At 42.8% G+C, this 25,990-nt stretch overlaps 1 protein-coding gene across 1 annotated transcript in view; it reads right to left on the bottom strand.

Moving 5' to 3' along the window:
* The window catches only part of GLI3 (GLI family zinc finger 3), a 265,226-nt gene that overhangs the window by 100,052 nt on the left and 139,184 nt on the right, over window positions 1-25,990 (bottom strand). The window contains exon 3 of the mRNA XM_047097109.1: window positions 22,237-22,342. Within this exon, the coding sequence (XP_046953065.1) occupies window positions 22,237-22,342 (106 nt within the window). The remainder of the gene's footprint in view (window positions 1-22,236; window positions 22,343-25,990) is intronic.

Genomic DNA, 25,990 nt, shown 5'->3' with positions numbered 1-25,990 from the left:
CTGTGCTAAGGGTTCAGAACCTGGAGCCTGCTTCAGATTCTCTGTCTCTGTGTCTCTCTGCCCCTCCTTGACTCCCCCACTAGCACTCGTTCCCTCTCTCTCTCCCTTTCAAATATAAATAAACATTAAAAAAATTTTTTTTTAAGTTACTCCCTATGTCCAAGCTATCCAGATCTAACCAAAATCAGTATTTTAACTTATTTAGTACCAGCACTTTTTTCACGCGTTATGTACTTTTTAAATACTCAAATTTTAAATTATACTTTCTCCCTCAATATTAAAAGGTTCCTCTAATATCTTTTACCAGCCTGCACATCAACATCATCAATAAGTGCAGTGCAGAGTAAAGCCATCATGAGTCATCAGTACACATCCACAGAGTTGGCTAAAATTAAAAAGAGGGACAGTGGCAAGTGTTGATGAGGATCTGGGGCAACAGGAACTCTCAAACAATGTGCATATACAAGCTGGCACGACATCTTTGGAAAACAGCTGGGTATTACGTACTCGAATAAATGCACACCCTATGGTCCAGCCATTCCTTTCCTTGATACATCCACAACAGTAATGTGTGCACGTGTGCCACAATGTCCTAGACCATTCAGAGCAGCGTTATTCATGTTAAAATCGGAAACATCCAAATATCCATCAACACCAGAACGGTGGGGCGCCTGGCTGGCTCGGTCAGTGGAGCGTGAGACTCTCGCTCTTGGGGTTTTGAGTTTGAGCCCCACACTGGTTGTACAGATTACTTAAACAAATAAAATCTTTAGAAAAAAAAAACAGTACAATGGGTAAATAATTCATACAATGAAACAGGGAACGGCTATGAAAAATCACCAACCACAATGTGGAAAACCTCACAATGTTGAATGGAAGAAGCCCGGTTACAAAAAGGGTATAATATACTGTATGAGCCCATTTATATAAAGTTCAATAACAGACAGATCTGAACGCTAGCATTAGGATAGTCAGGCTAATGTTTACCTTTGGGTGTGTGGGCTTCCAGGGTGCTGGTGTTCTATTTCTAGATTTGGCTAGTGGTCAGAGGTTCTTACTTTGTGATAACTCATTACAATTCATTGAGCTATATGTGTATGTTTTATGTTTTATGTTTTTTTAAAAAGGAGACACACATCTTTATGTGCCACAGTGGTTTCAACCATTTCCATTAAATTCAGACAGTCAAATAGATATATATGTATAGTTCTTGAAATTTACGAATTATTGATGCATAAAAAATACCATAAATAATAACATTTACTGCTGTTAAACAGACAATGTAGTTGCACATGAGTGTAAATTCGAAGTAAACCATGGAGGACAGGCTTCTGTATGTTAATTCTGGGGGAGGAAAGGTCCTGCTAATAAGCCAACCAAAGGGAGAGGCCACGTGAATATCCCCAACCCTTGTCAGTCACCTCCTCTGTCAACTGAACCAACACTATATAGCTATCACACGGATAATGCAATTGTTTGTGGCTGAATTTGACTTGATTCCTTCCTGAGAAGGCTACAAAGAATAACTTGACAAAATTTACCTCCCTTCTGTACTGTAAATATAATTCTGTGTTAACAGATTGAGATTTCAAGGTCAGGAAAACAGTCAAAGAATTTTTAAAAGAAAGGCCATTCAGAAGGTACAATACGGGGGAATGTAGGTAATGGTACTATAATGGCACTGTAGGTGCCAGAGGGTGGCCACGCTTGTGGTGAGCACAGCAACGCGTACAGAGTTGTCCACACATGACCATGAGCACCCGAAACGAATGTAATATATTGTGTGTCGGCTATACTCAAATAATAATAATAGTAAAATAAATAACAAAGTCCATTCAGGTAACCACAATGTGCAATGTGCTGTTATCAAAAAAAGTTCTTAACAAACACTATTGGTTCAAATAAACCCCTAGAGCTAAATGACCACCTCCCACGCCGTAAGTCTTCTTTCTGCCCCAACTCTTGGATAGAAGAAGCCTGATCGATGCGTGTCTGTAACACGTCACAAATGAGGGCAGAAGACAGAGAACCAGTGGGGAAGGCAGGATCCTCGACCCAAGTGGCAGCTGATCAAACAGTTTCTAAATAACCTGTCATTGGTTTTGAATATTTCAGTTCCATGAAGGCATATATATTTTTTAGCAGCCTCTTTTGTTATCCTAATGGACCCCAAATACTTCATACAATGGTATGCTTCTTTTTCTGATGTGTAATAAATATATGAGAAATCATCTTCCTTACCTCCAATCACTACCCAATCACTGTATAGTTTGTGAGAAAAACAGAACCATTAAAAAAAATTAACAGTATGAAGTTTTTAGAATTATTAATAGAATATATAATTACATATCTTAATATATAACTTATGTGTTATTTATGAACAGATTAAAAAATAGAACTATAATGTATTAATAATAATTAACATATTTATAATGTACTGTAAATGTAAACATAAGGACTAATTATTAGAAGAACTAATATGTTGCCTTGTCACAAAGTCCACAGAGATACCACTTTGACAAGGAAACCACTCTGACTCCCTAGTGCAGAAGTTCAGACGTCCGGCTGTGATTCTTTTGCTAACCTGATGCCTGGCAGATGGAGGGGCATAGAGCTGTTCTCAGTGGTAAGATTCTGGAACACTGAACGGGGCCCTGTTTTCTAGAGAGCTTCCCATCCAGTTTGTGGTAACACAGCAAATGAACCCTGTCCTTTTCTCCTTTCCTCCTCTAAGACAACAAGCTGTCCTTTGGAATAGTTACCTTTGCCTGTGAATGCTCTCTCTTTCCCCCTGGGCAGGCCACAGGGGAGGCCAATCCCGCCAGGCCCACGGGGCCTCCGGACTCACTCCCCTCCGTTTCTCCCTGTGGAGGGTAATTCTCACACAGGTCAACGTTATAAGCCCTGAGACAGATTTGGTGCTGAGTGACGAGATCTTTAATTTTTTTTTTTTCTTTAATGTTTATTTGAGAGACAGAGAGAGACAGAGCATGAGCGAGAGAGGGGCAGCAGAGAGAGGAGGCCCAGAATCCAAAGCAGGCTCCAGGTTCTGGGCTGTCAGCACAGAGCCCAACGCGGGGCCTGAATCCACGAATTGTGGGATCATGACCTGAGCCAAAGTCGGCGCTCAACCAACTGAGCCACCCAGGTGGCCTCTGAGTGACCAGATCTTTAGAAGTCTGCTCTGCTGCAAGCTCTTTAGGCCTGGATGGAAATGAAGCAGTGTTGTACTGTTTAAGTGTTAACGAGAAAGAAGGCATAAGGCATTCAGCCTGGCACCTGTCCCATGGTAAGTTCTCAGCAAACACTGGCCCCTACAACCAACACCCTCCTTGCCGCTGCTATTTTCTAGAGCTCTGGGTTGGTTAAGGCCAAAGTCACCCAGCTTTCATGGGCTCCTTGTTCAGTGACTTCCCAGGACCCCCCAGGGATGGAGCTGTTCTGCAGCCAGGATGAGCCAGCTATTTGACACCCTTAGGAGCACCCCACCTGGCCTCACCTCACACAGCAGATAAATGAGCGACTTGACCTTAGTAAAGCGAACAGCATTTCTTTCCTCCCGAAGTAAATTCAAGGGCATGGTTATTCTTGGTTTTATTTCAAAAATTCATTGCCATGAGAAAAGAAAAAAATGGGGGGAGGGGAGTTTTGACAAAAACTTCGAAGTCTGATTTCTCTGACATTCCTGCCAACTTTCCATTCATTCTAACAGACCTTATTTTTTTGGAATTTAATGAATTACCAATTCTATCCAAAAGCAGCACTCCAAGTGGCAGGGCAGTGTTCTTTTCCAAAAAAGAAAACGCACAGGAAAACAGAAAGATACGGGAACACAATAGTGTGGGGTGACTTGGCACAGACCTAAGCCCCGTGAGCTAACTAAGAGTATCTAGAAAAACCCTGGGCAATGTGACATTTGTTCGTCCAGGTGTTAGGCTTTCTGATCATGTAGAGTTCTATCAACCATGACGTCCTTCATTGGGGGAACTTTTGGATCTGAACCATGATACCCACCAGGTGCAAAGAAAAAGGACCATAAAGTACATACAAGAGATTCGATTAGAACTGCTGGATTTAAGGGGCACCTGGGTGGCTCAGTCGGTTAAGCGTCCAAACTTTAGCTAAGGTCATGATCTCACAGTTCATGAGTTCAAGCCCCCATCAGGCTCTGTGCTGACAGCTAGCTCCAAGCCTGGAGCCTGCTTCCTCTCTCTCTGCCCCTCCCCTGCTCACACTCTGTCTCAAAAACAAAACAAAACAAAACAAAACAAAACAAAACAAAACAAAACAAAACTGCTGGATTTAGAGGCACCTGGTGCCTAGTCAGTTAAGTGTCCAACTCTTGATTTAAGCTCAGGTCATGATCTCATGGTTCATGGGTTGAGCCTCATGTGGGGCTCTGTGCTGATAGTACAGAGCCTACTTGGGATTCTTTCTCCTTCTCTCTGCCCCTTCCCAACTCATGCTCTCTCTCACTCACTCTCGCTCTCTCTCAAAATAAATAAACTTAAAAAAAAAAACTGCTGGAGTTAACCAACTCAACACACAAGTCTGTGTGAATTTACCTGGAAATTTCAACAATTTAAGGTAAAGAGATATTTTAAAAATCTTGAGAGCCCCCACACCAGGATCTGTTATTTCACTGAGAGATCACTTAGTAGGAGGCTTCAGATATTGGGTGCAAATAATTAATTAGAAACAGAAAGTTAGGTTCCAACAGTAAATCCTTGCTTCACGTTGAACCCTTATGCAGGTGGTATGGGGAATATTCATGCCAAAGACAAGGGTGCGTCTGGAATTCTGGGCCCAGATGAGTATGAGTCTTCTGTATTAATTTCTATTTTGAGAGGTTATTTCAAGAATCAGCCAGAGTATCCTTTCTCAGCAGCAATCTGGCATGCCGAGCATAGGTCTGTCTTCCACCAGCCAGTGTCGACTTTCTCTATACTCCATCACTATGACAATCCTCATAATAATTATTTATTACTATTAACTACTGACTAGGTTGTTTTCAGGGTTGTCTCTTATGATCCTTGGCAAAATATATCTGACTCACGCTTTCTCTCCTTCTTTAAGTTATCCTTATTTTAAGGGATAATAAGGAAGTTCATCAAGGAACTATTATTAATTACCTAAATGGCTCTCCTCCAGAATAAAATCCCCAAGATTCGCTAGGTGCCTCTGGCCTAGTAAAGGTAAAATGAGTGGGCCCGTTTGATTTGGCAGGCTATTTACATTTCACTGGCTATTAGACCTCTAGGACTCTACTATGTGCTAAGACTTTATGCCCCAGTATACCTATCAACATTCCAGAATTTTCACCCTTGGGAAGGTATCAGACTTTTCAAAAATAAATTAAATACGGCACCAGAGTATATCTAATGTACTAGGGAATAATTTGTCTATATTACTCAACAGAAAGGAAGCATTAGCTTCCACGTAAGGGGATGAGAATTTCCATAGGGTCCTGACAATCCTGGCTTCAGAAAACTTTGCCCTGGGCACAGGGAGGAACATCCCTGTGGAAAAGCGACAAGGAGCCTGGCCACTGGAAAAGGACCCACCAGGTGTACTAACTACTATCCCCTTCTCCACAGCGAAAGCCAGGATTCTGATGCCACAGCAGGGGCAGATTTAAGCACATGGAAATGTCTAAATGGTGTGCTGGAATTCCTGGCTTGATCTTATGACCCTTAGAGAATGTGTGCCTAGGACCACACACTTACTGCAAATGGCTCTTTGGGCTTTACGTGGCTCATTTGTAAAATGTGAGTCTTTGGCAGACAGGATTTCCATTCGACCCACCAGGCTTAAAGTCTCTCTGGTCCTAAAATCGCATAATTTTTCTACGGTTCAAATCTTTTGTCCCTGTCTGCCACTGATGAGCTCCGACACCTCATGTGATGAAGTCTGTTACTTAAACAAAGTTTGGTTGAAAATTTAGGGACTCTTTTCTTGAGTGTCCTACAAATGGGATCTCATTTCCTTTCCTTTCTCTCTTGAATGGCATTTTCCATCAGCACAGCGACTAATGTCCCCCCTGGGCCACTCTGGACTTCGACTTTGATATTATTCCCAGGAGAAATGAAAGGGTCTGGTTTTATGCTGATTGGATTTGGATGGTGATTGATTAGAAAAAAGTGGGACCACGTAGCCACGCCAAAGGCTCAGTACTGAGCCACGGCTTAAACACTAAAGGAGCTTTTTACCAGTGAGTTCACAGCTATTAGATATTTTTATATTAACAACACTTTTCCCATCCAGGTTTGTGCATTTTATCTTTATTCTTTCAAATCCTGAAATTGCCTGGATAAGAGGGAGGGTTTATATATTATACACACACAGACACACACACACACAGACACACAGACACACACACATTTCTAAGAGCAGCCTGAACTTTTAGGGGAAATTGAAGAGGCTTTGTGTCAAGTACAGCTAAATCCAGCCTTTCCATATCAAACCTCTGCTAGAAAATTACTGTGCAGATGATAAGGCAGAAAGATATAATAAAAAGTGACTCTACTCAATTTACACTGCAATATTGGTATGACTGAATATTTTTCATTCAGGTGCCTGATAAAATCGCTAAACTGTATTGCAGATAAATAAAGGAGGCTTCTGTCAAGAATAAACACCATTAATCATGAAGTCTTACCCTCCGAGAGCCTGTGCTATGCATCTGCACAAATATGCCAACACAACCTGCACACAACACATGCTTCCCTCCTCTACAGTGTTCCAGGCTGAAGCCGTCCTCCCCTTCATCCTGGAGGGTTTAGGCAGCAACAGAATTTCCCAAACATTGTCTACACTTTAGGTTTACATTCCTGCAACTAGGCGCATTATTATAACACTTGGGAAAAACTGGCTGTGCTCTTGGGGTAAAAAAACTTGACAATGAAAGAACTTTTTTTTTTTTTTTTTTTGCTGATTACATACCTACAGACACAATATATATGTGTTACATATGCTATATACTGTATCCCATCAAAGCCAAGATGCCATTGAGCTAAACGATGCAGCATTATGTTAGGTACCACTCAGAATGACAATACTTATCACTTTCAATTCTTGCCTTACACTTATCAAAAGAGGTCTTTTAGACTTATTCACACATAGATTTTATCATGGATCACTCCAGTACTTGCACAAAAAGGGAAATATAAGGAAAAATAATTTTGTTATGGATACCTGAAACTTCCTCACCGCTACCACGTCACCAACAGTGATCATGAAACGCTATAGATTATAAGTCACGTTCCAATTTCAGAGACGGGGACAGGTGGAAAAAGGACGCACCACTTAGACTAGACTCAAATACGGTAATATGATGGATACGTATTAGGTAATTCTGCCATTTGTCAAATATCTGTGACCCGACAGATGCAGGTGTTAAGTGCTATCTATATGCTCCTTCACTCAGTTCTTGATGGAAAATGGGATTGGATAATGAAATTGGGCTTCCATAGGGCAAATACCTAAATACCTAAATACCTAAGCTGGATTCAAACCCAGTCTATGATTTTCAACACAAAGGAAAACTACCTCAAACCAAACACAAATATGGGCATATATGCTTCCATACACCTATATTTTAACATGATTAAGGCTCTTTACTTTTTTTTTAATGTTTTCTTTATTTTTGAGAGACAGAGACAGACTGACAGAGCAGGAGCAGGGGAGGGGCAGAGAGAGAGGGAGACACAGAATTGGAAGCAGGCTCCAGGCTCTGAGCTGTCAGCACAGAGCCCGACGCGGGGCTCGAACTCACAGACCGCAAGATCGTGACCTAAGCCAAAGTTGGATGCTCAACCGACTGAGCCACCCAGGTGCCCCAACATTATTAAGGCTCTTAATAGAACAGATGGTATGGCTTTCCAGTTACCTTTTCACTCCAAAGGCAACCTGTTTGAATGATATTTAAATGGCTCTCTGTGCTGGCAGCAGAGGGATGTGCAAAGCGTCACTTGGAGAGCACGAGGAAGAATGAGGGAGACATGCTCTGGGTGTGGGCAAGACTCTCCCCGCAGACCTTCACAGAAGGAAAGAGGGGCAGGAGACAAAAATGACATGAGGGCCACAATATTTTCATATTCTATTCCTATTCTAAGTGCCCCACACAAAGGGGAACAATGAACAAATCAAAACTTACCCATAACGGTGGGATGTTAAGGATCTTACAGATCATTTATTCCAACTACTCTATTTCATAGATAAAACCAAGGAGGCTCAGTGAGGTCAGGGACAGTGTTCAAGGATCCAGTTAATTTGTGACAGAGCAGAGAATGGAACTTAACTGAGGGCCACATTTATTTTGGAAAATAACATAGAAACGGGTTTTAAGAAGATGATCATCACAAGCCATATGCCAGCAGAGTTATAGTTGAATTTTCTGAAATCACACTTTGAAACCCAAGAAAAAAGTATTATCATGGGCTAAGATAACCAACCTTATACTGGGGTGTGCTCAGAGATGATTACTGAGCAAAACCGTAATCTGGTACAGGAAGTGTCATGGCAGCTGTGTTTCAGCTCATTGGGGGATCTGTTTTCAGAGCCCATTCCAACAAGAAAGCGCGTGTATAGCCAAAAGAGGTTTAACTGCCACCTTCCAGACAAATCCTCCCTGGGTGACGAACTGTGATCCCGCAGAGTGAATGCACTTATTTGCCAAAGAGAAGACTGGCGAGGGCCCCTCCACAGAAAGTCTGTGCCCCACAGTTTATGGCCATTCCAGGGCTCACAAAGATCAGGCACCAGGAGCCCAGTTCAAACCAGGCCCAGCAAAAAAAGGGGAGGACCCCAAGGAATCAGGGCCATACCCTGGCTGTACTGTTTGGGGCCTCCCCCAGGTCATGAAGGAAGAGCTTCTATGTATAAATAGGTATTTATACTGAGTACAATTCTCATCACAGATTATGTGATCAACCACTTTGAGCAAATTCCTGGGTCCTCATTTGGGAAGTTCCAAGTCAAAACTACTTGCAGGCACTCAATCAAGAAATGCAGGTTCCCAGGAAGGTACCACATACCCCACCTGCTTATTAGAGTCTAGACGCTCAGGTATAAAAGGATGGGTTCTTCCAGAACCCATGTTCACCCAGAAGGTGAACAGATCTCTGACAGAACTTTGTTATTAAGACAGCTGGATTTTTTTTCAGCGGTAGCACAGTGTTTTACCAATACCTGTAATGAAGGTAGACCTCATTACCCAAATATTTAATCTTTATTAACAGAGGTTTAAAAAGCATTAATTCATAAGCCTGGTAATTGCTCATCTCTGTCTCAGTCATTAACCATACTTCAGAAAATAACATATATACACAAGAAAATATCACGGCTAGGATTAAGGTATCTGAATAATTTTTATGACCGTTGCTCATTATTTCTAAACACACAGAAATGCATTTTATGCAAATGAATATGAAATTCCTTCAAAATGCAGATTCAACTTAAATGGAGCTAATGGGCTCCCCCCAACCCCCTCCCCCCACTCCCTGCCCAGGATGATTTATGTTACTGAACTGGGCATGGGTGTCATACCCTGAACTGCCTGAACCACCCTCCTCCAACAGCCTTATTCACATGGAAAGGAAACCAAATGACTAGGATCACCCTTCAGCGACTTTAAAGCTCATGATGCTTCAACAGCAGCTGTGTTGCGAAACTGGAATGGAGTGCCACCCTCTCACTAATGAGGCTACCAAGTGTCTTTAGGTCTCCATGTTAGAGGCACTTAGTAAGCACCCTGCTTGGCAGGGACCCACGGCAGGTCGAAGCGATGGACTAATCACACAGGCTGGAATCAAATGGGCTGGAAGAATCTGGAGACTTGTGGCCCGGAGGAATGTAATTCATGCAGAAAAGCGTTGTCAGAGCAAGGCCAGGGAACCTCGTGGGAAGAAAGCAAAATAAACAGTTCAACAAAGAAAACAAAGAAGGGCCAATAGCCTTTTCTAAAGCTTGAGTACACTGAGCCTTCAGTGGGGCCCTGGGACAAAGGCCTCATCAAAGAACGCCCTTGCAAAGCAAACAGACCAAGAAGGATGTTTCTTTCTGATACACTTGGGGGGGAAGGGGTAGACTCCACTTTTCATTCCTTGCAATTCAGTGTTCACATACCTCCCTCCTCCCAACAAACAGAGAAACAGCATACAACAATAACCAAAATAACTGCAAAGTCCTATGTCTGCCTGGGTCAAAAGATGGGGCAAGGCGGGAAGGTTAACCCAGATTACGTAGGGCGTAATGTATCTTCTGACTGTTCTTCAGATCACAGGAAGCCCTTGGCAAGTGCACGAACTGCCCAGGTCAGACCCACACAGCCTGCAAGCCACATTCTAGAGAATGGGGCCAGACCCACGAAATGATCAAGGACTCCATGTAGAAAATCCTCTCATGCAAATAGCATATGACATTCACAGGGAGGGTAACTATCCGACTTGGAGAGAAGCCCTCCGTGGGCTTAGCACTGTCTTTTACAGGAAGTTGGACCCCTTTTTTCAGCCCCCACACCCACAATTCCCGATTTCCAGTGGAACGTTGACTTAGATCATCCGTCTCTGAATACACGTAACTACATGTATCGCTGTGTCCTGAAATCCAAAGACTGAGGTGACCCGATTTTGGTCATTAAAACAAGATTAAAATACTTTAGACTGACCTTCTTGTCCCCTCTTGACTACTTCCATTAAGAAGGAAGATCATGTGTACTAATCCCAAGGACAAACTGAAATTACCACACAGAAAATGGATAGAAGTGAGCTCTGTGTGGATGCATAGAATACATAATATATGTAGTCAAATAATGAAGATACAGAGAATACTTACTTTAAATTGTAAAAATCCAATAAACATATTAGGTACATAAATAATACATTCCAATATACAGCTGACCTTGAACAAAATACAGGTTTGAAATGTGCAGATTCACTTACCTACAGATTTTTTTCAATAAAACAGCATATTACAGTCAATGTGTTTTCTCTTTTGTGATTTTCTTAACATTTTCTTTTCTCTAGCTTACTTTATTGTAAGAATACAGTATATAACACATACAACATAAAAAATATGTATTAAAGAACTGTTGCCGTTACTGTTAAGGCTTCTGGTCGACAGCAGGCCGGTTAGCAATTAGGGTTTTCAGGGAGTCAACAGTTATACCCAGCTTTTCAACTGCATTGGGGGGTTGGTGCCCCTAATCCCCACATTGTTCAAAGGTCAACCGTAGTTCTAACATTAATCTGTTATATCCCAGGCAAATATGATGTAAGAAACCTTTTAAAATCAGACTCCCTCTCAGAGCTCTGATAGTCTTTGTAACTAATTGACAATTTTGAATTTGTTTCTGAAAACTTTTACTGGTGTGCACCACTTATGTGGCAAACGTGTAGGCTAGGAATATGGGAATTTTGTTCTAAGGGGGAGCCAGAGAGTACTTTGAATAGAGGCAAGAGGCATTTTAGTAAGCCCGGAATGCTTTCTTTGGACTCTGTCTTAAAATGTAAATCATATTCAAGCAACATGGTTTGGTGATTTGTTTTGCAAATGAGGCAGATCATTTAACTGCTAGTGCCTCTCTCTCCTGCTCCCTCCCACCGTCCCCCCCCCCCCCCCCCCCGGCCCCATGTAATAGAGATGCTGTTCATTTCTGATGAACTTGGCGATATTTGGGTACTATTTGAATGTCCTGAGAAGAAGAGTATTGGTGGTTCCCTGGCTAGACCCTAACTCATTCCCAGGCAGCGGGAGACGCACATTAGCCGTGTAAGGCCCTGGGGATCACTTAACCTGCAAGGACTTAAGGTAACTCCTTCAGGCAGAGCTCTGACTACCAGGGGGTGACGGGGCCTGGGGAGGATGGGGCTCCTTAGGAACTATTCACAGGTATAACTACTGCCCGGTGCCACAGGGCTCTCAGAGGTGAATCTATAAAACCCCCTTTAACTGTGATTCTATACAATAATGCATTTTGGTATTAGTTTAGATTTTCAGATTGAGGCTAAACTTCCAATTCCCTTAGAGCAGTCCCAATGGAGAACTTTTTAATGAATTTGTGATCTCTCTGAGGCTGTATAATTAAGTTTTAAATATCTATAACTTATAAACATGTGAAATGCTGCATAAACCAGAATATTAAGTGACTGGATTTTAGAATATCTGTGGTGTTAGATTACAGACCTTTATTTTTTTTTTTTCTTTACTGGAAATGCACTCTCATGCCCTAAAGGCAGTTTCTGCCACTTCTTAGCTATTCCTGCACATTCTTTTCTTCGTGTGTGTGTGTGTGTGTGTGTGTGTGTATGTGTGTGTGTGTGGAGGGAGACAGAGACAGAAAGGAGGGGAGAGGCAGCAGCAAAGGGTAGAGATCTAGCATTGCACTTGATGTATTTCCATACCAGAGTTTCAAAAACCATGCGAGCTGGGTTAGCTCAGGAAGCAAACATGGGACCAATAAACCATGGGACCAAGGTGTGGATTTTTACCCAAATGCAATGTAATGATACCCATTACTATTCTGATATGTCTTTAACAAAGATTACACCAAAACTACAAATGGTCAAGATCTTTTTTTTCAATGTTCTTTTCAATACAGTTATCTAATGAATGTTCTGCCAAAACACCCCCCTAACTTTAGGACTCAGAGAATGTGTTTCAAAACTGACCTTTTCCCCGATGCTTCCTTTCCATATGCCCAGGCCCGTAGCATCACCAAAGATGCAAAGATCTTGCTCATGTGTTACTTGAGATTCAGAAAGTTAGCAAGGGCAGGTTTCTGGAAACAAATCTGCGACCATTTTATTTGCTGACATATGAATATGGTTGGGGGCAGGGATAGGGATGCGAGAGTAACAAAAAAGAAATGAGTGACAGGCAGTCCTGTGTCACAGGCCTTTGTTCTCCTGGGGAAAGGTCTGAAATGAACTCAGCCTGCTGTGCTGCTATAGGAAATGGCATGTCTTTGTTTAGGTGGAAAAATCGGGTTCTGTTACCTAAGTGAAGGAGAGAGGGCCACGGTGGGCAGGGCGGCTTTGGTCCGGGTGGTATTCATCACAGGGAACTCACCTGAAAGTGTCTTCCCTTTGGGACAAACCCCGTTCAAGTTCCATTTTCTCAAACGCATATTTTGAAAAATAAATACAACCATGGCAGTAAATTTCTGTTTTCTTTGAAGCCAGGCTTAACATGAGTGGAAGCATTGTACTCAAAGAAAAAAGTCTGTTACAGTCCAGTAGCCCCCAGGCCCCCTGCAACAGGTTTGACAGCAGGCTCTATAGAGCCGGCGGCTTCCGGTTCAGTGACCGTGAATACCTCCAGTCAATATCTGCTCCCAGACCTGACCGCTGAGCGCAGCACAAAGAACACAGGAATTTTATCCAAGAAGCTGCCGCTCAGACTCTGTGAATGTGCGCTATAATTAGGGCCTGCTTTCTCTGCAACCGATGACCGAATTCAATATTTCAGTCATTAGAAATACTGCAAAACAGAAAGAAGTGCTATGCCCTTGGAGTATAGGTTTATTTGTTTCGTGTTCATTTCTTGATGCAGAATAAGAAATGTGTACTGGTTGGTCTAAACTTAGGCCGCCGGGCTCACTCAAATGTCTAAAGTTTCAGGATTGAAACTCGCCCATCTTTTCATACTTCCACAAGGAACTTTGCATGAAGGTGGTCTAAAGTCGTTCTTGAAAATTAGGCAGGCTTTCCATTTTTTCCGTTAATCATGAGAAATGATAACCAAACAATAAGAGCTATTTGCTTTTTTTTTTAATTTTTTTTTAACGTTTATTTATTTTTGAGACAGAGAGAGACAGAGCATGAACAGGAGAGGGTCAGAGAGAGAGAGGGAGACACAGAATCTGAAACAGGCCCCAGGCTCTGAGCTGTCAGCACAGAGCCCAACGTGGGGCTTGAACTCACAAACTGCGAGATCATGACCTGAGCCGAAGTCGGACGCTTAACCGACTGAGCCACCCAGGCTCCCCCAAGAGCTATTTGCTTTTTTAAAGTGACATGACAGGCAATGAAAAAGGGTTGGGATTAGCAGTATGAAAGTCTAAAAGAAGAAAATACTGTGCACGTGTTCACTGATTAAAAAGAAAGAAAAATATAGGGCACCTGGGTGGCTCAGTTACTTGAGCATCCGACTCCTGATTTCGGCTCAGGTCATGATCTTACAGTTCATGGGATCGAGCCCAGCATCGGGGCTCTGCTAGAGTCTGCCTGGGATTCTCTCTCCCCCCCCACCACCACCCCATCCCTCCCTCACTTGTTCATTTTCCCTCTGTCTCTCTCTCTCTGTCTCTCTCTCCCTCCCTCTCTCAAAATAAATAAACTTAAAAAAAAGAAAGATAAAGCATATAAAGGGGACAAAGGGTAGGGCTGGAAAGGGGGTGTTATTTTCGATTGGGGTTGGCCAAGTATCTTTTAGGCTTTGCAGGCCATATTCTCTCTGTCTCAGGTACTCAACTAGGCCCTTGATTGCTAAAGCCACCACAGACAACAGTAAACAAGTGGCAGTCGCTGTGTTCCCATAAAACTTTATTCACAAAACCAGGCCATGGGCCTGTACTGGGCTTACAGGGCAGTTTGACAAACTGCTCAGTTGATGGTCTTCAAAGACGACCTCTCAGATAAGGAGACATCACTGCAGACAAATGTATGACATGAGGGAGCAAGCCATGGGTATCTGAGGGAAGACGGTCCCAGGAAGACACATGTGGTGACCTAGTCCAACATGGCTTACGTTCTATACAGTACACCGTTATAATCGCTGACCATTATTTACCCATGTTTTAATACAGTCTTCTCAAGTGTAAAACTGTTAGGCTTTGCCCAATAGGCTACCAAGCTGATGAACCACAATTTACCAGCCCACCCCCTATGGCTGGATATGTAAACTTGCCAGTTGTTTGGTGTCCCAAATTCTACAGCCGCAAACATTGATGTGTATCTGATTTTTCAAGCCATTGATAGGCTTATCGGGTCAAAAGGCTTTTTAAGGCTCTTCACGCTGCCGTATTTCCTACCTTAGAAATCCGCATAAGACACTGACAGCCAGTGACACTGAAAACTTCCTATTGGGTACTGTTACAACTATTTGTGTTCATCGAGGAAGCATAGACTAGACCAGCAAAATCTGCAGTGTTGATTTTCACAAGCAGAGGAAAATAGTCAAGTATAAAGGGGGTCGTAACATCTGATGCACTATTTACTCCCAAGCCTTGTAATCTCTCTGGGTCAAGGCCTCTGTATCTTTACAATAAGGTTGGTAGTATCCACCCCATCATAGCATTGCTCTAAGAATTATAGGAGATAATTATGTCAAGTGTCTAAAATTGCACCTCGCCCATAGTTAATTAGGCAAAAATGTCATATAACAGCTATGGCCATTATATATTTTCTCACGTTGTATTATCTATTCATTTCTTCCCCCCCCCCTTCTTTTTGGAAGTGTGCTATCCTTTTTAGGTTTTCCATTTAAGATTGTTAATTTCATTAACTTTATTTCCATATGAAGGGCCGGGGAAGCAGCAATAAATGTATATTAAATGGTACCCAGTCACATTAGGTGCCTATGGACTTTTACCACCAGTAAATGATTTAGTACCAGGGAATGCATTGCACTAAGGAGCATCACATCACTATAGGTGCTCCTAATATAATCTTAATATTAATTAAGCTTTTGATTTTGAGTTCTAAGTGTGCTAGCCTTGTTGGCATAAAGGTGATACACTCTAACAATAGTAAACAAACAAAAACAGGAGAAAGGCGTTGGCAGTGATCCTCCAGTGGCCTAAGACAAATAGCCCATCATCATTCCTGAAAAGAATATTTATGCATAAGGCGTGGATCTGGCCCAGCAAATGCAAAGAAACACACAGACAGTCTTTGTACTCAAGAGATGTAATTATAATCAAGTTCATTTCTTCTTTTTTTTTTTTTTCTGGCAGGGCAAGTGGGTGTTACACAATATTTGCTATAGCTATTTGATGGAATCTGTCATTGTACTTTACCAGTCCTAATAATGTTTACGGTAGAGCACTGAATGGAAAAAAAGGACTTTCCTTTGTTTATCTTACTTATTACTTTTTTAGAGAAAGAGAGTGTCCACAAGCAGGGGAGGGTCAGAGGGGGAAAGAGGGAGAGGTGGGGGAGGGAATCTCAAGCAGGTCTGCGCTCAGTGCAGAGCCTGACAGGGGACTCAGTCTCACGACTGACCATGAGATCATGACCTGAGCCAAATCAAGAGTCAGACGCTTAACTCACTGAGCCACCCAGGCACCCCTACTTTGTTCATTTTAATTCTTTCTTTTTTTAAGTTTATTTATTTTGAGAGAGAGTGTACTTGAGTGGGGGAGGGGCAGAGAGAGAGCAAGAGGAAAAAATCCCAAGCAGGCTCCAAGGCTGTCAGCTGAAGCCCAACACAAGGCTCCATCCCATGAACTGTGAGATCATGACCTGAGCCAAAACCAAGAGTCAGACACTCAACTGACTGGGCCACCCAAGCACCCCTACTTTGTTAATTTTAAACTGTACTATTCAAACAGTCCAATCTGGTTATGCCCCCAAATACAAATACAAGGTTCTGATCAATCTCTGTACTTTACTGGAGGGAACAGAAAGAAAGAAACCACTATCATGTGTATGGGCCCATCACAAAATTTTAAGTAAGTGGCCAGACTGAAGGCTGCTTTGAACAACTTACATGTGCTCATTATAGGGACAGGACCTAGGAAGACAAGCCAGGTGCTGATTTCAGGGAGGGCGGGAAGAAAAGAGGGAAGGGAACTGAGTAGCAGCACTGGCCACCTCCTTGCTCTTCCTTTGTCTAAGCTTTTACCATAATGATGCATCTTTTCTTTGACCTTTCTCTCCCTGGAAAGAAATGTATTTATTCATGCTCCAAACTTGCTACTCATCTTCCTGCTCTCCTCCCTAAAAGGCAGTCACAATCATGGGGCAAAGCCTTACTTATTTCCAGAGCACTCGATGTCACAGCTAATATTAATGATCGGCTGTGCACGGAGTCCTCTCCCCAGGCGCCAGGCTGCGGACCACTTTAAGTAGGAGGGACACCTCTTCTTGCTTAGGTGGAATAATTCCAGTGAGTCGGGCAGCCCCGGGAAGAGCCACATTGACTCAAGTGAGAGAATAAAGAGCCGCCGAATAAAACAGAGCATGAGCGCTCATTTCTCCAAAGAAGAGGGAAGATGAAACTGGCTTGCTGAAATGAATGAGTGACGTGGATGGTGATATGGGGCAGCCTATGTGGCTGCAGGCTTGGGCACAGTGTGGCACACACCCACAGCTCCAGACAAGGGCAGCTCTAGGCTCAACTGGCAAGCTCTGTGGGGCTTCGATTATTGTAATGGGTTAGTCACTAAGGACCCCGCTTAGGAAAATGAATTTCAGAGTTCAGTATGAAGCAAATGGACTGTCTGAAATTCAATTCATATTGGTCCATAAATGAGACAACTCTGGGTCAAAAAAAAATTGATGTAAAAGACAGACATTTCTCCCAAGTAAAAATCCAGAATAAACGTGGAATTTAAAACTTTATAATTTGCGTTTCTATTAATACACTATGTTTAGTTTATTTTTATCTTTATTTTTTTAGAGAAAAAGAGAGAGCACCTGCACCTGCAAGTAGGGGGGAGGAGCGGATGAAGGGAGGGAGAGGGAGAGGGAGAGAGAGAGAAAATCTTAAGTAGGCTCCATGCTCAGCCTGGAGCCCGACCCTGGGATCATAACCTGAACCAAAATCAAGACTCGGATGCTCAACCTACTGAACCATTCAGGCGCCTCTAGTTTTTAAAAGGGAGCGTGCTTAAATGAATTCTAACTCTAATTAAAAAAAAAAACAAAAAAACAAAACAAAAACAAAACATGCACTCAAAATGCAAGAGAAAGAGTACTTTCTTCATTGAAGCAAGGTAAGTCACTCAAACATCCAACTGTATTTTGGGGGAGAGGAGCTTTAATATTGCGATTGTCTAAATTTCCAAGTGAAATCTGAAAATACAATAATGTTTGGCCAAGAGAGCATCACCCACCCCCACAGATTACAATAAGGCCTCCTGGAGTTATGCAAGGCTGCACCCTGATAACCACGCAAGGCATGGAATACACAGAAGACCAGGAAGGAAAAATCTGCTTGACTCTGGATATACATTCAGGTTCTGTCATTAATGCTCCAAAAAATCTCAGTAATATAATAAGATGCATTCACTGGTATTTTTCCAGAACATTACACTTTTCTAGATCTATCTACTGGGCACAAGTCCTGGTGAAGTCAGTGGGGAGTAACTTTCAGAAGAAAAGGGGAAATCCCCCACCTCCAATGTTTCTTAATTTCCAAACTACTTCAATTAAGTAAACACAAAGCAGGAATCATATATTTTATATGACAACCTTTCTGCGACAACTCAAAGAAAGATGATGTCTACATTCCATGTCCCACTTGTAAGTCCATGAATTTAAAATCATGATTCTGAGTTAAGAAAGGAAATACTAGCAAATTCTACGATTATTTCCAGGACACTCAAAACAATGTGAGTTTCTAGACTCTGGTCTACACTGCCAACCGTACACTGTGGACAATGCCCTGAGAGCTAAGTAGGGTAAGCTAAAGGCATTGCATTTAACAAGCTGGGTTCTAAGGGACGCATTTCAGTACATATTTATAAGGCTTGGTGGTTATTATTAGGCTGTAATTGTAGTTGTTCTAACACCTAATAAGCCATGGTTGGAAAAACAAAGGCAGGTTAATTTGTGATTTCCTCTACTCATTCAGAGGCAAATTAAGTGTCAAACAGCTAATACAGAACATATTTCATTTTATGAGATTTTAATTTAATTCTGCACCATATCGTTGATGCCTTAATATAGGGTGGTTTATCTAAAAAGAGAAGCAATTTATAAACCTCTTTCAATAGAATCTTTAATGATAGGATATGATAGCATAATTATCACAGTGCCTGCCATCCTTCTAAACAGAGATCTGTCAGTATTTCCATCATCAACACAAATCCTGTTTTCAAGAGACTTATAATTTAATTTTTAAAGCTGGCACCAGAAGGACAATTATGTGTACAAAATAATGAGAATATCCTCAAATTCTGTCTTCTTATAATTAAACATGTTTATTCTAAAAACTTTGTAAGCTCACTTGGCCTCATTTTCTATGAGAAAATTATATAGCAAGCATGTTGGAACTCACGTTCTAGATGAAAGCATTTTACTTTTCCAGGATACTGCTTTACCCCTAAGCATAGATGTGCTTTATTTTTTCTTTTTAAATTTTTTTAATGTTTATTTCTTTTTGAGAGAGATAGAGAGAGCACGTGCACAAGTGGGAGAGGGGCAGAGAGAGGGAGACAGAGGACCGAAGCAGCTCCATGCTGGCAGCAGAGAGCCTGATGTGGGGCTCGAACTCACGAACCATGAGATCGTGACCCAAGCTGAAGTTGGATCCCCAACTGACTGAGCCACCCAGGCACCCCCAGAGGTGTTTTAAGATTCTAGCAACCAAGCCATACTTGCCTAGATTACTCTCCGCTCCTAAAATGATCACAGGCGTCTACTTATAACACCTCTGAAGGTGCAAAGGCAAGAAGGGATTCATGACTGAGCGAGGCGAGTGTTTCTGAGGCCCCCACTTCCTGGAATGCTAACCCCCAACATTTGTTTAGAGCTCTATGCTCTTAAAAGCGTTCACATGAACATGACTTCATTGAACTCTTCCTGCAATCTGAGAGAGTCGGGTAAGGCAGAAAACCTCATTTCCAGGGGATGAAACCAATCCACTCGAGGGTAGGTTACCAGAGTTCCCAGCACAGGTGAGCGTGAATAAAGAAAGAGTGGGGTATTGGAGCTCATCACGACTCCCGGATGGGCCACCTGAGTGTTACTGAGCACCTTTTTCGCAAGGTACCTGGCAAAATGAGGAACAGCCTCGGGGGATAGCCAGTAGGGGTGATACCTGAATTAGAACTTGAGGATGAGGAGTTTTAAGCAGGAGTCTGCCACCCCACCAGCGAGGGAAGGCCACTGAGGGCAATGCATAAATGCATAAGGAAGATTCTGTTACAAAGGCACACGGGATCTGAGATGTCCCCTAGCCTTCTGGAGCCAACTGCATAAGCTCATTGTCCCCACCCAGATCCCTGCTAAGGACTAGCAGTCCCAGGAGGGCACAGACCCACCTTCTCACTATGCTCTGCACACAGCAATGGCACTCCTCTCAGAGCTCTCTGGGGCTCCTCTGTGGGCCTCAGGATTATCTACTGGCCCTATATTATGAATTTTGATAACTATCTGTTTAGGCAGCTAGCAAACAATTCAGTCCATTGCTGTGAAAGCATCCTAAGGCTTGGCTGGAACACCAGGAAGTCCTGAAATCTATAAAAATCCCAGCTCAGCAGTCATACCTGAGATGCAACCCCCAACCCCAGGACTTTCCAAACTTGACCTGCCTCATCTTGTGGTGTTTTTATCACAGGTGAGCTAAAACTGAAGGTACAGCAATCAGGGTCTAGAACACAAGGTGTGGGCGACATGAGGGCTTGCTACTGCATTCTGCCAAAGAACCAAGGCTTGGGATTTTTATTGGTAAACTCATATTTGAATTTAATAACAAGGCGAACTATAATGAACCCATAGGAATTAGTTCATTCGGTCATATAAACTTATTCTGGTGGGGGTGGGGGGGAGGGATTGCTCCATAACAGGGTTTTTGAAAGAGTGAACGATTCTGAAATCCCACAAAAATCTGATTTAAGTCACCACATCACAGAGACTGGAGTCTGGGAGGAATCTGCCACCTGCATCACCAAGGCTGATCTGGCCCTCGCTGGCTCCGCACCACAGGGCAGGGCCTCGTCGGAGACCTTTGTGGTCCCATCTGCCCCACAAAACCTCCCTACAACGGGGTGAATGACATGGCGGGTTTCGGCCTGAATTTGGAATTTCCTTCCCTTTCTATAGGAGCTTTTAATTGGCCTCATGGTTTTATTTCAGTATATTTTTAGCAGGCTTCAGAACCCTGTAAATACTCACTCGTGTTCCAGTGAAAAGTCAAAGAATAAGTCACGAGTCTCCGTATTCTCTCTCCATAAATACCCACTTCTCCGTTAATGCTTACGGAAGTCTGCACCACAGATTTATTACTTACCTCCAGGCAAATCTGCTCTGAAATTACAATTCAATAATGGGGGATGGATCCAAAAAACTGTTGGTAAAATATTATATGTGTACTTGGGCATGTAGTTACGGCTGTTAATATCAATTAATTCTGTTCACAGAGGAGGACTTGTTTTAAAACAACTTCATTTTTCTTTGGCATATACGTAATTACACAGCTTAACTAATAGCCACGGAGATGCAATCTACCATCTAAATAACCAGCATTATTCTTCAAAGTATTATTTGTGCTTTTCTAACTTTACTGTCTCAGAATGAAGGGTGATTACCAGATCTAACTAGATGTATACATCAAGGCCATTAGTAAGGGAGAGCCCCTCCCAGACCGCAGCTCCAGTAATCACAGTATCTGACAATGTTTCTGGACATGACTACCAAAAAAATAGCATTGCAGTTTGCAAGCCGAATACTCTTTTTACCCCCAACCTGAGTAAGGTAATATTTATTTCCACAAAATGTTCTGCTTTCTTTTCTAATGTATGTTATCAAAGTCATGCTTTCCTCTTATCTTTGTGTAAATCGTGTGAGCGATCGCAAGCGCCATTTTGTTGGGGAGACATTCCCATCCGTCAAGTCACTGTTGGTGGACGCACCGTGGGGGGTTATGAAAATTTACCACAGCATTTTCATTATAATTCATTGGCGAGCCCTGGGACAGGACTTCCAGGTAATCTGAGTTTTAGCAGGAAAAACTTCAAACCCAATCTCTCCCAGATCCATATTCTGAGTAGTAACTTCCCATTAGGGCCCTACTTTTTTAATTTAGTATTTACAGCCCACAGAACACACGTCAGCAAAATATATAGTGAATACTTGCCAGCCACCTAGTGTGATAGGCATTCTTCAGGAAGCAACGGGGATTTGCTTCAGTGCGTCCAGGAACAGATAGGCTTGCCGTATTGCAAAAGTAAATCTTATACTTCTATTACACCTTCAAAGCCGAGCAGCCGCACTGTTGACAAAAAGTCGTGAGACAGAAAAAGCTAGTATCCCGTGCTGCTTCATTAAAGGGTAAAGTTTTATTACTTACACATGCAATGGAGGAATCGGAGACGGGTCATAATGGTAACGCCCCTCATGATGTCTCGCATCAATCGGCACAGGAGGGTGGAATGCAGGAAAGAGATGAGAAGGGTCTGAAAAAGAACGAAAATCCAACATGGGTAAGAGGAACACCCTGAAACAGAATCCCAGCCCACGACACAACACCGTTATACTGTCTTGACAACTTGGGTGGAGTCCACTTTAAGAATTTGTGGAAGAACTCTTTAAAGTGCATTATGAGGCTACGGGTACTATGGAAGTATGACCGAGCGCACGGCACCTGAGAAGGTGGAGGCTAGGAATGCAGTAAACCCAGACAGGAAAGTAAGAACAGGGAGTAATGTGTGTTCCACCCTGGGAGAAAGCCCAGAGGAGCACAAGGGCTGGAGGGAGCCACAAAACCAAAAGGAAAGGACGACAAGACTCTTACTTTCTTTTAAATTGTACCGTCAAGTGAAATTTAGACAACGATGTAATACACATACTAGCTTCCCTTCTCCCATATCCCTGATGCTTTTTAAAGGAAGCAGTATTTTCTAAAGTCCCTGCTTGAATGCATGGGTCTACATACACGTTATGTCTACACTTACATATAAGTGTATGATACACACACTATTTTAAAGTTTAAATGCACGATCTCCTCCTTCCCGTCCTGGGCCAGACCTCCACAGTCCCACACAAGGGCAAGGGCAGCCAATCTATAGGCTAGCCAGAGAAATGCTACAGGGCCTGGCCGGAAGAGGTGAGCTGACCCCTCTCGGACTGACAAAGAGAGGCTGGGAGCAAACAGAGGAATGCTTCCCCCACAGCACTGACATTCACCTTGGACCCCGACCAGCCTCCCTCCTGCTTAGGCTGGTGTTTAGAGTTTCCTGGGTTCCTGTGTGTGCACTTACTTCCGGCCGCTCCTCTACTTCACTACAGTAACGTAAGCACATGGTCTCCTACAAATCTCATCAAGGGCTTTTTTTTTTTTTTCCTAAATAGTGATTCACTGCAAAAGCTGAAGAGAATTTTGCCGCATTTTATTCTTAGAAGCACGGCTGATACTCGAGTTTTCCCTGAGTTTCAAGAAGCAAAGTGACGGAGCGAAGATGCGTCTCCACGGTGATGAGCCTTGCGTTACGGCAAATACGCCAAAGCCTCTCTTCAAATATTATCTCCCACACGTGTCTGTCCTGGCAGCCTGCACAGAACCATCCTGCTGCTACTGCCCCAGATCTTCCCCGGGAATTGATGTGCACACACAGAGGTGCCTCAGGAGGGCTTCAAGCATTTTCTAGACGTCTGAAGGTTTTGCCTAAACCTGAGGTAGCAGGTGGCGCAGAGGATCCCAAGGGAGGCGCTGTGAACAGGTTCTGAGTGGTGGCTGGAAGAAGTGACACAGAACCTCTAAGTGGGGAATGGGGGGCTGTGCCAAACACAGACCGGCACCCACACCGTGGATTTGCATAAGCCCCCATATCCAAGTATTAGGTGTGCATGGGGTGACTTTAGGTGTTTTTTCATTTTCCTCCCTATGCATTTCTCTTTTTTCTAGATTTTCTTCAACAAGCATCTCTTAGAATGTAAACATAATAAACTCTTTTAATTTTTATGTTTATTTATTTTTGAGAGAGACAGAGAGTGAGCAGGGGAGGGGTGGAGAGAAAGGGAGACACAAAATCCAAAGCAGGCTCCAGGCTCTGAGGTGTTAGCACAGAGCCCGAACCTACAAACCCGTGAGATCATGACCTGAGCCAAGATGCTTAACGGACTGAGCCACCCAGGCGCCCTATAATAAAGTTTCAAAAAAAATTATGAAATCTTACTTCCCTTGTGTTGAACTTTGCCCTGGCTGCCTTCCTTTGAGAATCTACAAGTATGGTTATGAGGAAAAAATATAGTAAGAGTGAAAAACCATTGACGCAGTGTTGACCGAACCAAGGAGGTGCCCAAAGCTATGGCTCCACCAGATTTGGAACGTTTCTTAGAAAACTTGTGGGATTGGAAGAGGAATATTGTAACAAAAAGGTCAATTACTGACTGCATCCTGTGCTCCTTGTAAGATGAAGGTGGGAGGAGTGGCAAATAGGGAGAGGAGGCATCATCCTGGTATGGTCAGGGCACTGCCACTGCGATACCACAAAGTGTAAGCCACTGTATAAATTCCACATGAAAAATCAATAATATATACAATTTTTAAATTGAGAAAGAGAGCACGAGCTTCTATTTGTTTCCCTTTTGATTTAGTCTAAAATGATAAGCAGGCTCCATGCTTGGCATGGAGCCCAACTCAGGACTTGAACCCACCACCTCATGACCTGAGCCGAAATTAAGAGTCGGACACTCAATCCACTGAGCCACCCAGGCACCCTGAAAAACTCAATTATATTTTAAGTGCACCACTTAGGACTTAAATCTAAAGGATGTGGGAGTTGCTCTTTTGTAATGCAAATCTTGGTAGCTGGAATGCTAAGTGGGAAAGTTTACCCCACACTCTTGTCACATTCAGTGTGCCACGTAAGTCAGTCATCCTGCAGAGCCAAAATGTCCGACCTCACATAACCATTTTCCATGAAAATTAATCCATCCTTCTGCAAACAACATACAATCGACTGCAGCAATCTTTCTCACTAGCTTGAAGGTCTGACGCACATTCAGTAAAATATTTCCTGGTTTTAAATTCTGAAACAGCCTAAATGAGTCAGATTCCAGTCAGATAAGGCGGTTGGCCACCAGACATGGGGGCGGCTCTTCTTTCTCTTCTCCTCTTAGGGGTCGCTGCTCCTGCAAACGTGCTGGCCTCCAGCAGACTTCGAACTCGGCACACCGTCATCAGCTCTTAGCAATCAGAGAAACAAACCCCCTAGCACTGTGTTTAAGTCAAGCATTCACAGAGTCTGACCCTCCACCTAAGACTTTCTCCTACACATTTTCCATGGCCGTGGTGAGGGACGTTGTGACAAACACGTCAGAGCTGGAGGATCTTTTCACTTCTCTCCTTGTTGGCTCTTGGCCGTGGACTGCGTGATTCAATTCTCTCCACCAGATAAGTGGGTGTCGACTGTATCTGATTTTCTCTATGTGGGTTCAGCGATGAATTACGACAGGGCGCAAATCCACATTTTTCATATACGCGGGGCTCGAAAAGTGTGGATTTATTCCACATTCGGTATCTGCCTCAGACATCCAGGAAGTAACACTCCTTATCGTTTGAGTATTGATAATGAAGTGCAGTGATTATGTGCACGCAGGCAAAGACCAACCTGTTAATCCTATAAAATCAAGGGTGTACCCAAGCAGCATAAAAATCTCCTCCCCAGGAAAACCTGGAAGGGCTATTGTGGACATCTGAAAGGCACTGCCACCTTTTCACTTTCAAGAAGTTAGTGTGTCTAACAAGATTTTAATTCACTCTTATTCTCTCCCTCCCTCCTTCTTTCAGAACCAAAGAGCAAACGGCCCAGTGCCGCAAAACTCTTTTGAGAGGAAAACAGAAGACACAATTATTGGGGCATTTTATAGTCATTTCTCACTGTTGAGTTTGGTGTTTGGTGAGCTTAAAAATTTAATTCTGACTGGAAGTATGTGATTGTTTATGTTCTAAGGAAATCTGCGAACTGTGCATTCTGGAATTAGGGTAAATAAAGAACAAAAATTAATGGATCTCATCGGACTTGAGCAAAGACATCTGGCCTCAGTTTAAGTATTTTACAGTTTCTATTTGTTTCCCTTTTGATTTAGTCTAAAATAACTTC

Source organism: Lynx rufus, unplaced genomic scaffold, assembly GCF_022079265.1.
Source record: "Lynx rufus isolate CCGP_SWC_20201006 ecotype Redwood Valley unplaced genomic scaffold, mLynRuf1.p SCAF_4, whole genome shotgun sequence".
Lineage (NCBI taxonomy): Eukaryota > Metazoa > Chordata > Mammalia > Carnivora > Felidae > Lynx > Lynx rufus.
Note: the sequence above shows the minus strand (reverse complement) of the source record. Positions and strands in the feature narration are given on the sequence as shown.